General features: G+C 38.8%; 1 protein-coding gene across 1 annotated transcript; it reads right to left on the minus strand.

Moving 5' to 3' along the window:
• Nucleotides 1–11,302: 11,302 nt before the first annotated feature.
• On the minus strand, nt 11,303–15,072 carry LOC133754946 (zinc finger protein 665-like). The gene is made up of 2 exons (XM_062185283.1): nt 15,066–15,072; nt 11,303–12,848 (listed from the first exon to the last, which is right to left on the minus strand). The coding sequence occupies exons 1-2, from the start codon at nt 15,070–15,072 to the stop codon at nt 11,452–11,454; spliced, it is 1,404 nt and encodes a 467-aa protein (XP_062041267.1). The 3' UTR covers nt 11,303–11,451.

Genomic DNA, 15,072 nt, shown 5'->3' on the forward strand with positions numbered 1-15,072 from the left:
CTTAGGCACTAGAGAGCTAAGGATGTTGCTGCATTATAGTATTCAGAATAATTGGCATACAATTTTCAAATCTACACAAGAAAATACATGAGAACAAAAGTTAAAAGTATGATAAAATACCTGAACAAAATGATTTCGGAAACTTTCAGAACAAAAATGCAAAAAAAATGGTAGCTACACATTTAAATTAGTGAGAATTCCATTCATAGGGCCCTTTTTAGCTGCATACAGCCATTCAATTCCAAATATAAGCATTATAAAAAATGTTAGTTGTAAAGATATTTAATAATTACATCATAATCTTTTTTTTTTAAATTTTGACAGGTAGAGTGGACAGTGAGAGAGAGAGAGAAAGGTCTTCCTTTTCCCGTTGGTTCACCCTCCAATGGCCGCCGCGGCTGCCGCGCTGCATCCGGCGCACCATGCTGATCCGATGGCAGGAGACCAGCTCCCATGGGGTGCAGGACCCAAGTACTTGTGCCATCCTCCACTGCACTCCCTGGCCACAGCAGAAAGCTGGCCTGGAAGAGGGGCAACTGGGACAGGATTGGTGCCCTGACCGGGACTAGAACCTGGTGTGCCAGCGCCGTATGGCGGAGCATTAGTCTAGTGAGCCGTGGCGCCGGCCAAACATCATAATCTTTAAAGAGAAAAAATTACAAACTATAATTCTATTATTACTTATTGAAGAATACTGATTTTATAAAAACATCACAGAACACAACTGATTGTGTCTTATGACCTAGAATTTGGTTAACTTACCAACTCAAAACTAAACATAGTTCTCTTCGACCTCTATAGGTGTCAGTTATAGCTTTGTTCTAAAGCTGAGAAAGGATAACTATTTTTGTCAGACATTCCAATTATAATAAGAAAAAGAGGTTTGCTACTGTGAGTAACCAAAAGGAAGAAAATATCATCTTTCTTTTCAAAATGTCTGGATAGATGCTTTATAATGTCCTATTTGTAGTGAATATCCTTACCTTTATATAATAAATTATATTCTTATAAATATATTAAGAGAGTTTTGTACTCTAGGATATAACACTTTTGAAAATTTTACATGCCTTCAAGATGGCATTGGAATCTGTTAAATATCAATTTTGTTGAATGGCTATTTTCTGGCAATTCTATCAATATTCATGTATTTTGAAGTTTTGCTATTAGAATCATTGACATTGGGCCAGTGTTGGGGCACAGTGGGTTATGGCACCACCTAAAGCATCAGCATCCCATATTCAAGCACTAGTTCTAGTACCTGGTACTCTGTTTCTGATCCAATTCCCTGCTAAAGCACATGGGAAGGAAGTCAATGATGGTCCAAGTACTTGGGCCCTGCCACCCCTGGAGGACACCCAGGTGGAGTTCTGGGCTTCAGCCTGGCCCAGCCTGGCCCATCAAAGCCATTTAGGGTGTGAACCAGTGAATAGAAAACTTGTTTCTCTGACTTTGCCTCCAGTCACATGGCCTATCAAATAAAATAAAAATATTTTTTAAAAGAATGTTATGAACTTCTGCTTGATTCTCCCCATTATAACTGAAAATTCATTTAATGGGAGTTACATTCTTTGTTTTGAAATTGACATTGGAGGTTCCAAGATGGTGGAGTGGGGAGGGAGCTTACTGCTCTAGCCCAGGAGAAGATAGTTTAAAAAAGTGGAGATAGTGTAGTCTCAGGGAATAGTTAGGGGAAAAATGGCAGAGGAAACTCTACCAAAATTAGAGGGAAATTATGGACCTACATGGAGGGTGTGGGCACCCACAGCTCAGGACTCCAATAGCCAAGAACCTACACAGCAGTGCTGGAAAGTGAGGTGAGGCCAGACTGCAACAGCCCAAGCTACTTGTGAAAAAGAAGCAGGAAGAACCTAGAGGGAACCAGGCTTGGAGCTCCATGGGTGAAAAGTGTACCAGCCAAACTACAGGAGGAAAAAAAAAAGACAGGAAAAACACGTTTCTCTCTCCCTGATCACATTACAAGCCTGTTACAAGTACTGTAACAAGCTGATAGAGTGAGTACCATTTTGGATATAGGTAACAGCTGTGCCAGCTCGTGCCTGTGCCCAGCAACCAGCCGAGTGGAGACTCCTGACTCTGGTGGGGGGAATTACCAAGGGACTATGAGCTTGCAACTGTGTGAAGCTTCTGAGTGAGGACTTTAAAAAAAACTGGGAGGACTCAGTGTGGATGGGACTTTGAGCAGTCTCAGTGGTAGACTCCACAAGCTTGGGGGTTCCTGGTTACCTGGTGAGACATTGCTGGGGATTCTGAACTTACACAGATCCTTTGTGTGGTCCTTGGGACAGAGTAGATGAATATTATACCAACTAGGGCTAGCACTCAGGCACTGGTCTCTATTGAGGAGAGGACGTCAGCTGAGAAGAATGTACCTCCCTTCTGACTAAAAAAAGAGAGATAGAAGATTTACCTTTAAGCACGCCCTTAACACTGGAGAACTGAACAAAGCTCTCTGGACACAACCACTACAAGCCTCTAGCGATTCACTGAAAACAGACGTTCCACTTATTTATAGAGTCATAGTACAATAATAAAAGCTGCCACATTGGCCGGTGCTGTGGCTCAATAGGCTAATCCTCCGCCTTGCGGCGCCGGCACACTGGGTTCTAGTCCTGGTCGGGGCACCGATCCTGTCCCGGTTGCCCCTCTTCCAGGCCAGCTCTCTGCTGTGGCCAGGGAGTGCAGTGGAGGATGGCCCAAGTGCTTGGGCCCTGCACCCCATGGGAGACCAGGAGAAGCACCTGACTTCTGCCATCGGATCAGCACAGTACGCCGGCCGCAGCGTGCCTACCGCGGCGGCCATTGGAAGGTAAACCAATGGCAAAAAGGAAGACCTTTCTCTCTGTCTCTCTCTCTCACTGTCCACTCTGCCTGTCAAAAATAAATAAATAAATAAAAGCTGCCACATCAAAAGAAAAGAAAATTAAAGAAAATTAGGAAAGGAAAGGAAGAAAGGAAAAGAAAAAAGAGAAGAAAAGAAAAGAAATCAATGGGTATCTCCACAAATGCTTAATAAATGCACCAATCCAAGAAACAAGAATAAGGAGGACAACACATCAGTACTCACCATGAATGTAAATGGCCTCAACTCCCCAGTTAAAAGACACAGACTGGCTGAATTGATTAAAAAATAAAACCCATCTATTTGCTGCTTACAAGAAACACATCTTACCAACAGAAATTAAAAAGGATGGAAAAAGATATCCCATGCCAACAGAAACCAAAAAAAAGCTGGTGTAGACATCTTAATATCAGACAAAATAGACTTCAACACAAAAACTATTTAAAGAGACAAGGGCACTATAAAATGATTAATGAATCAATGCAACAGGAAGATGTAACTATTATAAACATATATACATTTAATTACAGGGTACCTGGCTATTTAAAGAAATGTAAAGGGAAGAAAGGGAGACTTTGACTCCAATACAATAGTTTTGGGGGACTTCAATACTCCACTTTCAGCAATGGACAGATCAACTAGACAAAAATCAACAAGAAAACTGAAGATTTAATTGACACTGTAGACAAAATGGGCCTAACATATCTATGGAGCTTTTCATCCCACAGTTGAAGAATACATATTCTTCTCAGCAGCAAATGGCTTTCTCTAGGACTGACTACATACTAGGCCATAAAGCAAGTCTAAGAAAGTTCAAAAAAATCAAAATCATACCATGCATCTTCTTGGAGCACAATGAAATGAAGCTGGAAATCAGAATTCAGAAATCCCTAGAGCATATGCAAACACATGGAGACTAAACAACATGCTCCTGAGTGAACAGTGGGTCATAGAAGAAATCAAAAGAGAAATCAAAACTTTCTGGAAGTAAATGACAAAACAACTTTTCAAAACTTATGGGATACAGTAAAAGCCATGTTAAGAAGAAAGTTTATAGCAATAGATGCCTACAGCAAGAAAGTGGAAAGGCACCAAATAAATGAACTATTGATGCATCTCAAGGATCTAGAAAAACAACAGTGAAACAAACCCAAAACTAATATTAGAAAATAAATAATTAAAATTAGAGAAGAAATCAACAAAATTGAATTGCTTTCTCTGGAGCATTGGTTAGAGCAGCTTTGTTGTGTTTCTGGATTCTCTTCCCCTTTTACATAAATATTCTTGCCTGTTTGTGGCATATGTCATATATAAAAAAATTAACCCTGATATGGATGAGTACAACCTTTCCAAATTCTGAAAGGCTAGTACCACTTTTTTGTTCTCTTTGCTCCTCCAAATGTCTTTAAAATGTGGGCTTCTGTGAAGACCATTTTCAAACAAGGGAGCATCCAATCCTGCATTTGATACTACCAGCATAGAGAACTTGGAAGCAAGTGAAGGGAATGGTGTATCCACTCCACATTTTCATTGGCAGTTAACCCGGTAAAGCCCTTTCAGTAAATGAAGGTTGTCAGGGAGGAGAGATGAAGAAGCTATGTTAATTTCTGGTGAGTAAGACTTGGAGAATGTTTGGCAATGACAAAGGAAATAAAGGACTCTTGGTTAGAATGCTTTTTCCAGTTCTTTGACACCTTGCCAATGCTCTATGGGGGTTGAAGATGAGCAGAGATGGGCAGGAGTTCAAACTGAGTTCCAAAGACAGTTGCTGCAGTAATTCTTCCACTCTTGAGATCCACTAATTATAATGAACAGATTGAAAATCAAATAAATTGGCATAGGAAACTTGCCCAGTCTCAACTGGGAACTTTTCTAACACTCCTTTGTTACTTCCTGAGGCCAGAGATAAGCAGAATTCAATATGGATACTCCTAATCATACTGAGTTAAGCTTTTTGAAAAAGTTTTAAAAAATAAATTAATTAGAATAAACATAACTAAGTTTGACAGTATGAGGTGTATCTAGGTTTTGGAGTAAATTGCTGCATGGTTTGGATTGTTAACAGTCACTTTGAAAACAATTTGGCCATATCTACTAAAGTTGATGATGCATCCTCTGGGCAGTTTCACTCTGCAGTGTATACAGAGAAGCTCCCCTTGGCCAGGTATGCCAAGACTTGTAAACAAGTGTGATTTTCAAGCAATAAATCAAGAAAATATTTTGGGCTAGCATTGTGCAGGCAAAGCCACAGCCTGCTATTCCAGCATCCAATATGGGTGTAGGTTCAGATCTCACTATCTCTGCTTCTGATCCAGGTCCCTGCTAATGGCCTCAGAAAGTTGTAGAGGATGTCCCAAGTGCTTGGGCCCCTGTCACCCACAAGGGCTACCTGGAAGAAAATCCTGGCTCCTAGCTTCCATCTAGATGAGTCCCAGCCATTATGGCCATTTAGGGAGTGAACCAGTTGAAGGATGGTTTCTCTCCCTCTCTCTGTCTCTTTCTCTCCCCCTCTTTCCCTCTCCAACTTTGCATTTCAAATAATTAAGTAAACTTTTAAGGAACAGAGGAATACTAAAATCTTCAATGTTGATAAAAATTAACAATCCTAATGTTCATTTGAAATGCATCTGGGCTGGACATTTGACCTGGTTATGATGATGCAGGTAAAGGCACCCATCCCTCATCTGAGTATTTGGTTTTCTCCTAATTCTAGCTCCTGTCTCCATGGTCCTGATAACACAGCTCTTGAGGTCTGTAGGGTTGGCTAAGAAATCAAATTCCTGCCACCAATGTGGGAAACCAGGTTTAAATTACTAGCCTCTGGCTTCAGGGCCTACAGGCCCAGAAGCATTGCAGACATTTGGAGAATTAAATTTCTCTACCTCTCAGATAGATTTCTAAATATTAAGAAGTAAAATCTATCTGGGTGAGATATATTATATACTTACTGTCCATAGTTTTATTTCATTGACACATGAGGAAGTGAATGTTACTATATAGAAAAGTCATTTTGGTTTCTAGAGAATTTAAAAGGAAATGGTTGTTCTATGATAACCATTAAACATTGTTTGGTAAAGATTAGCCCAGCTAAATGAGAGAAATTTGTGAAATTAGCCACATATCAGTGTGCACATTTGACTGCATGAGCCAAGTTTTGCTTTAGAAGACTTTTAAACATAACAATCCAAAGGAAAACTAAAAAGATGATAAAAATACAGGCTTTTGAAAAATACATTTTTCTTAAAATGTAAAACTGCCATGATGTTATAAATCAGGAAGATGTAAATATACCCCTGAGAACCAAAAGTAAATGGAACTATCTTGTTTGGTGATTTGAAGTGTTAAGAGAAATCCTTTACTTTTTCTGCAGAGACGATAAACTGTTATAATATCAAATTCATAAAATTTAAATATACCATGGACAAGTCATTTGCTCTAATGAAAACAGAATGAATACACATCTACATACTTACATATAAATCTTTTATTGTGGGAAATAAGGTTTAGGAGATTCCAAGATGGTTGATTAGAGAGCAAAGCACTGCACTAGGCTAGGGATAAATAGTAAAAAAAAAAAAAAAAAGTGTAGGTAATGCACTCTCAGTGGAGATTAGAGAGAAAATCACATTGGAAACTATAAAAGGTAGAGGACTGCCACAGACCTGTGCAGAAGATATGGACATGCAGCATGAACAAGGACACAACAGATGCTGCAGCCAAAGTCAGAGAGGGTGGCAGCTTAGAGACAAAGGTGAGACCATGCTGCAGCAACATGTGCTGATATAGCTGGAGCATGGTGTGAGTCCAGATTAGAGCTCTAGGGACTAGCTGGTACTAGCAGTTACCCATGGACTCAGTGTAAATAAAAGATGTGTATTTATCTCACCTCAGTCTCCCCACAACACACATTGCTTGGCTTAGAAAGTATGGGTGCCATTTGGGGTTTGGGTGGCAGCTGCCAAAACCTTTGTGTGCATGCACAGCAACTGGCAGACAGGATGCCATGGTCTTAGTAGCACTGGCAGCAGTGGCAGAGAGAGAGCAACACTTGGCTAATGGCTCTTGTGTATGTGTGTGATCCAGATTCTAGTGGAGAGAAATAGCCAAATTCCCCACTTATTTTGAGTCTGACTGGAAGGATTGGCAGGTGGTAAGACACCCATGAAGAACTCTGAAGCAACCCGAGTAAGGAATAAACCAGGCTCTGGGGATCAAGCTGCATCAGTGGAGCTGTCTCAGGGAATATGCACCTTTCTGTTCAGTGGACAAGCTGGCAGATCAGAGTAGAAACTCTGAACCCAGAGACTGTGGCAGACTTGTGTGCTGAAACTGTGTGGGCACTGTGGTTACATGAGACAGTGCAAGGTGTAGCTGAGTCTCTGGATCAATCACTGGGTGTGGATTCACATACTCAGACCTCCTTGGTTTCCTAGGGCTGGACATTGCAGTGGGCACTGCACTCTTAGTGAGGACTGCATAGGTCATTTTTGTGGCTCATACAGTGATGTTGATGAGTCTTGAACCCACTGGGGAATAACACTGGATTGCTCAGCTTGGAGAGGAGGCATGGGGTGATCATACCAACAGAGGTGACCGTTTCCCTCTCTGTTAAATGGGGGTCACCTACGGTGCCCAACTTGGTTGTAACCCTGAATACTTCTTGCATCCTGAAGCACTGAACAGAGCTCTCTGGTCACATGCAACATTCAACTCTTGCTATTTATTTAAAGTGTAGATATTCCAAAAGCCACAGAAGCATATAGTTCAAAGATAAAAGCCATCAAAAGAGAAAACCAACAACTAACTCCACAAATGCCTAAAAATAAACACAGAAATTCAAGAAAAAAGAATAACAAATGCATTATGAGTACTCCAAAGGAACATAACATTTCAACATTAGAATGTGAAGATAAGAGATTGAAAAATCCTGGAAATGAAATTCAAAAGATTAATCACAGCATTATTAAAAAGCAATCAATGACATGAAGGAAAATTATCCCAATGAAATTGAGATTTTAAGAGGAAACCAAAATGAAATATTAGAAATGAAAAATAGATCAAATAAAAAGGCAGGGGGAAGCCTTGACAACAGACTTGATGGAGCAGAATAAAGATTATCTGAGCTACAGGACAGACCTTTGGATATCTTTCAGTTGGACAAAAAAATAAAAGTCCAGAAGAAAAAAATTAGAAAACTTAAAAACAATGTTGGAGTTTTATGTGACACTATTAGTGTACCCAACATATTGGTGTTAGCAGTTCCTGAAGGCATGGAAAGAGAAAATAGATTAGTAAATCTATTTACTGAAATATATAGAGAAAAATTCCCCAATTTGGAGAAAGAATGGGATGTCCAAATGCAGGAACCACATGGAACTCCTAATGGACATAACCAATAAAAGATATTCACAGTGAAACACTGTAGTCAAACTTTCAATAGTAAAACATAAAAGATTCTAAAATGTGCACAAAAAACACCGAATTACTTTCAGAGGATCTCCAATTAGACTTACAGTGGACTTCTCATAAGAAACCCTGTAGGAAAGGAGAGAATGGCAGGTTATAGTCTAAGTCTTAAGAGAACAACACTGTCAATCCAGAATACTGTACCCTGCAAAGCTCTCATTTAAGAATGACAATGAAATAAAGACCATTCATAACAGAACTAGGAAGAATTTTCAGTCTGCTACATTAAGAAACACAGAAAGTCATCATGAATGAGAGGGGCCGGCATGGTATTATAGCATAATGTAGCACTGTATTGTAGATAATGCCATTAGCTACAGCAACAGCATCCCATATGGACACTGGCTCAAGTCCTGACTGCTGCAATTCTGATCCAGCTCCCTGCTAATGTGCCTAGAAAAGCAGCTGCAGATGGCCTAAGTCCTTGGGCCCCTGCACACATATGGGAGACCTGAAATAAGCTTCAGACTCCTGGTTTGAGATTGGCCCAGCTACAACCATTGCAGCCATTTGGGGAGTATACCAGTGGATTGAAGACCTCTCTCTCTCTGGCCTCTGCCTCTACCTCTGTAACTCTGCCTTTCAAATAAATAAATAACTTTTAAAAATGTGAAAGCAAAAATACTTCAAAAAAAGAACAAAAGTAATCCAAAGTAAACAACAGGAAAATTTATGAAACAATGACAGGGCAAAGTCACTTTGAATTCTCCAGTTAAAAGGTACAGACTGGCTGAATGGATTAAAAACAAACTCATCTGCTTGCTGCCTGCAAGAAACACATCTCAGGAACAAAGATGCATGCAAACTGAAAGTGAAAGGATAAGAAAAATACTCTATGCTAATGGAACACAGAAAAGGATAAATGTAGAAATGCTAATAGCAAAGAAAAGACTTTAAACAAAAACTATTAAGAGACAAAGAATGGCACTATATAATGATTAAGGGATCAATTCAACGGGAAGATGTGAGTATAAATAAATGTATATGCACAGAATGCTTAGGGTCCTGGCTATTTAAAATAAATGTTGGTGTTAAAAGAAATGTTAAAGATACAAAGAGAGAAATAGACTCCAATAAAATAGTAATGGGAGACTTCAACAACCCAATTCATTAATGAACAGATCAACAAGACAAATAATTAACAAGAACAAAACTAATTCAAACTATGGACCAATTGGACCTAACTGCTATCTACAGAACTTTTCAACCCATCATTGCAGAATACACATTCTTTTCAGCAGTACATGGAACTTTCTTAAGAATAGACTATATGGTCATCCATAAAGCAAGTCTCAGCAAATTAAAAAAAAAAAGTGAAAATCAAATTGTGCATCTCCTCTGATAAAAATGGAATAAAGCTAGAAATCAACAACTCAAGAATCTCTAGATCATATACAACCACAGGGAGACTGAACAACATGCTCCTCAATGAACAGTAGGTCATAGAAGAAATCAAGAAATCAAAAAATTTCTTGAAATCAATGAAGATGATAATAAATCACATAAAAACTTATTGGATAATACAAAAGCAGTGTTAAGAGGGAAGTTTAGAGCAACTGGTGCCTACTGAAGAAATTGGAAATGTGTTAAACAAATGAGCTATCAATGAATCTCAAGGACCAAGGAAAACAACAGCCCAAACTGCAAATTACTTACAAAAGATCAGTAAAAGGAAGAGCTGTTTTTTTGAACAAACAAAATTGATTCATTATTAGCCCAACTGATCAACAAAAAAAAAAAAAAAAAAGGAGAAGGCCTAAATCAATAAAATCAGAGACAAAAACAAGATCTACCAACAGATACCAGAGAAATAAAGAGAATCACCAGAAATTACTACAAAGTTCTGTATGTCAATAATTGGGAAATGCAGAAGAAATGGATAGATTCCTGGACACAATCTACTAATATTAAGTCATGAAGCCATCCCTTGTCACTGAATCCCAATTCAGTCTCACACCCTATTATTCTCCACCCAAATCCCTGCACTCAACCACTGGTTTGGTAGAAGCAAACTTGAAGATCCTGTATAAAGGAGTTCATCTCCAACTTTTTACACCCACCCCCACCCATAGCCTGCCTAAGATATAAAAATGCCCAGACCCGGGAGTCTTAACCCTCAAGCCATGTGTTCATTCTTTGTTCACACTGGCAATTGATCAACCACTGTGAGTTAATTTTCTTTGAATAAATTCAGACTTGCTGTGCATTTGTATCCAGTCTCCTCTCTGTTTCTTCTCCCTTTTCCTTATAGGAGTACCCCTAACATCTTTGTATAAAGCCAGCATCATGATTCCTGAACCAGAAAAAGATAAAACAGAGAAAGAACTACAGACTAATATCTCTGATGAACACAGATGCAGATATCCTCAACAAAATACTAGCTAATTGAACCCAACAACACATCAGAAAAGATCATTCACCTGGACCAAGGGGTATTTATCACTATATGCAGAGATGGTTCCACATTTCCAAATCAGTAAATGTGATTCATCCCATTGCAAACTGAGGAACAAAAGTGATATTATCTCAGTTGATTCAGAGAAAGCATTTGAAAAAATACAACACCCTTTCTTGGTAAAAATCATTAAACAAACTGGGTAGAAAAGGAGCATTTCTCAACACAATCAAGGCAACTTATGATAAACCCATGGCCACCTGTGTGAATTCTCTGATGCATTATAAGTTGTGACTTCTGGCCAAAGGTTTTCCCACAGTCATTACATTCATAAGCTTCCTTCATTGTGTGAATTCTCTGATGTTTGATGAGGTCTAACTTTTGGCCAAAGGTTTTTCCAGTCATTGCATTCATGGTTTTCCCCCATTCAAACTCTCTGATGTTCAAAAAGGTCTGACTTCTGGCCAAAAGCTTTTCCTTAGTCATTAAAGTTTCTCCCCTGTGTGAATTCCCTGGTGCATTAGGAGTCGTGACTTATTGCCAAAGGCTTTTCCACAGTCATTACACCCATGTTTCTCCCTTATGTGAATTCTGACAAGGTGGGATTTTCACAAAGAATTTTCTACAGGGAATGCATTCATAAGGCATCTCTCCTGTGTGAATTCTCTGATAGATTATGATCTGTGACTTATATCTGAAGGCTTTTTCAGACATCACATTCATAAGGATTCTACCCTGTGTGAATTCTCTGATGTTTGATAAGGTCTGCCTTCTGGACAAAGGCTTTTCCACAGACGTTACATTCATAAGGTTTCTCCCCTGTGTGAATTCTCTGATGGATCATGAGATGTGACTTTTGTCCAAAGGCTTTTCTACAGTCTTTACATTCATAAGGTTTCTCCCCTGTGTGAATTCTCTGATGGATCATGAGATGTGATTTAAGGCTGAAGGCTTTTCCACAGTCACTACATTCATAAGGTTTCTCCCCTGTGTGAATTCTTTGATGAATTATGAGATGTGACCTCTGGCCAAAGGCTTTTCCACAGTCATTGCATTCATAAGATTTCTCTCCTGTGTGAATTTTCTGATGGATTACAAGATGTGACTTCCTGCAAAAGGCTTTTCCACAGTCATTGCATTTATAAGGTTTCTCTCCTGTGTGAATTCTCTGATGGGTTATGAGGTCTGACTTCCTGCTGAAGGCTTTTCCACAGTCACTGCATTTATAAGGTTTCTCTCCTGTGTGAATTCTCTGATGAGTTATGAGATTTGACTTCTGGCCAAAAGCTTTTCCACAGTCATTACATTCATAGGGTTTCTCCCCTGTGTGAATTCTCTGATGGTTTATGAGTTGTGACTTTGAGCCAAAGGCTTTGCCACAGTCATTACATTTATAAGGTTTCTCCCCTGTGTGAATTCTCTGATGTTTGATGAGTGCTGACTTTAAGCCAAAGGCTTTGCCGCATTCATTACATTCACAAGTTTTCTCCCCTTTGTGAATTCTCTGATGCACTCTGAGATGTGACTTCTGGCCAAAGGCTTTTCCACAGGCATTGCATTTATAAGGTTTCTCTCCTTTGTGAATTCTCTGATGGGTTATGAGTTGTGACTTATAGCTAAAGACTTTTCTACAGTCATTACATTCATAAGGTTTCTCTGCCATGTGAATTTTCTGATGTTTGATGAGGTCTGACTTCAAACCAAAGGCTATCCCACAGTTATTACATTCATAAAATTTCTCCCCTGTGTGAATTCTCTGATGCACTCTGAGATGTGACTTCTGGCCAAATGCTTTTCCACAGGCATTACATTCATAAGGTTTCTCTCCTGTGTGAATTCTCTGATGCATTACAAGATGTGACTTACGGCTGAAGGTTTTTCCACAGTCATTACATTCATAAGGTTTTTCTCCTGAGTGAATTCTCTGATGTTTCATGAGTGCTGACCTCAAGCCAAAGGATTTGCCACAGTCATTACATTCATAAGGTTTCTCCCCTGTGTGAATTCTCTGATGGGTTATGAGTTGTGACTTATGGCTGAAGGCTTTGCCGCAGTCATTACATTCATGAGGTTTCTCTCCTGTGTGAATTTTCTGATGCACTCGGAGATGTGACTTCTGGACAAAGGCTTTTCCACAGGCGTTGCATTCATAAGGTTTCTCTGCCGTGTGAATTTTCTGATGTTTGATGAGGTCTGACTTCAAACCAAAGGCTACCCCACAGTTATTACATTCATAAAATTTCTCCCCTGTGTGAATTCTCTGATGCACTCTGAGATGTGACTTCTGGCCAAATGCTTTTCCACAGGCATTACATTCATAAGGTTTCTCTCCTGTGTGAATTCTCTGATGCACTATGAGATGTGACTTCTGGCCAAAGGCTTTTCCACAGTCATTACATTCATAAGGTTTCTCTCCTGAGTGAATTCTCTGATGTTTCATGAATGCTGACTTCGAGTCAAAGGCTTTTCCACAGTCATTACATTCATAAGGTTTCTCTGCCATGTTATTAAATTTTTTTTCTTGAATTTTCTTATTGGTCCTAATTATGTCATCAGTTTTCATGGCAACTGAAATGAGAAAAAAATTCACTGAATCACATATAAATGCTTTCTCCTGGAATACTGATGTAAAGGGAATGAAGTTGCTTGTTATCTAAGTGGCATAAGATGTTAACATAATCAGTAAAAGACACTTATTTATACCTATTATATGGTTTTTGGGTGTACCAATAGATTTCCAAATGTTCAATCATGATTGATCCTGTTTACTACTTGAATTTTATTCAAGTATGGCAAAATGGCTTTCCTTGTTAGATTTGTTAATTCACTGCTTAGGGTGCCTGCATCTCAAAATAGTGCCAGTTTGAGCTCTGGTTACTGTGATTCCAATAAATCTCTAGTGTATGTAAATTAGAAGGCAGCAAATAATGGTTCATGTGCTTGGGACCCTGTGATATGTCAGGGAAGACTAGATGAAATTCCAGCCTTTTGGCTTCAGACTAATCAGATCTAACTGTTGTAGGCAATGGGGGCTTGAGCTACTAAATGATCTCTCTCTCTTTCTCCTCTCATTGTCACTGTCTTTAACAATGATGACAGTACTATAAGATGTTAAAGAATGGACAAATATTTAGTCAGTATATTCCCCCATTGCCTAGCAACTAGTTTTTTTCCCTGTCCTTCTTCTTTAGTTAATTTTTATTAAAATGTTATGTTTTGTGCTTCCCTATTTCTACCATAAATATGGGAATGTTTTACTGGATCAGTTACTTGCACTTGAAGAAGAGTGAAATGTGTCTGTACTCCAAACAGGATCAAATTTAAGAGACAAGATTTGAATCTATAGTTGTCTCATGTTCAGTCTTCCCAGGTAAACAGCATTTGAAGGAATTTTCAAATGAGAAATTGCATTTATCTGCACTCTATGACAGCTTCCCCATATTCCTAAGGAAATTTAACATCTTCAGCTTCTCAGAATGACAATAGGTACAGAAACATCACACTATACCACCTTGGGTATACCTCCCTAAGAGTTTAAAGAATTTGTTTTTGCAACCCAGAATGTGTTTACCTTCTTTGAAAAATGTTTTCTAGCTGATTCTGAAATCACCAGCCCTGAGTATCACTCTTCAGTTTTTTACATAAACACACTTATGTGACAATTTGACCTTGGGATTCAGAATCTCAAGACTTTCTTGGTGAGTTTAGGATCAGTTATTTTCATGTTTCTATACAAGTGCATGCTTAGCTTCAGGATTTCTGATGTCATTGCACAGAGGCTTACTTCTGACCTTCTCTTAGCATTTATTTATTTATTTATATGCTTGAGAGTCAGACAGAGAATTAGATAGAAGGGAGAATGAAACAGAAGATTGACAGCCACAGGCTTTCTCCTCCAATGTTTCTAGCAACGCATTTTTTCTTATTTTATGTGAAAGGCACTGAGAAAGAGAAAGGAGAGAGAGAGAGTTCACATTTATTTGTTCAGTCATGAGATCCTTAAAATAGCAAGTTCTGTGCCTGGTCAAAACCATGAGTGGGGACTCAATCTGAAACAAGTTTCTATAACTTGCCAAACTGACAAGAACTGAAGAAAAGAATAAATGCATGAAAGAAAACATATCAAATACAGAGAAGGGCAATGTATCTAACCTAGAAAAAAATCCTTAGTAACATCAAAAGGATTGGAATTTTATTTTTTTAAAGCAAAGAATAACTTAATCAAGAACAAAAGAATTAGAGATATAATGGCATCCCTAGAAACACTAGAATCCATTGTCTGATGCAAAAAACCAGCTTTCATCAGGAGTAACACTTGGGAGAAATTCATAGAAAGAGCCTCACTCAACAT

Source organism: Lepus europaeus, unplaced genomic scaffold, assembly GCF_033115175.1.
Source record: "Lepus europaeus isolate LE1 unplaced genomic scaffold, mLepTim1.pri SCAFFOLD_34, whole genome shotgun sequence".
NCBI lineage: Eukaryota > Metazoa > Chordata > Mammalia > Lagomorpha > Leporidae > Lepus > Lepus europaeus.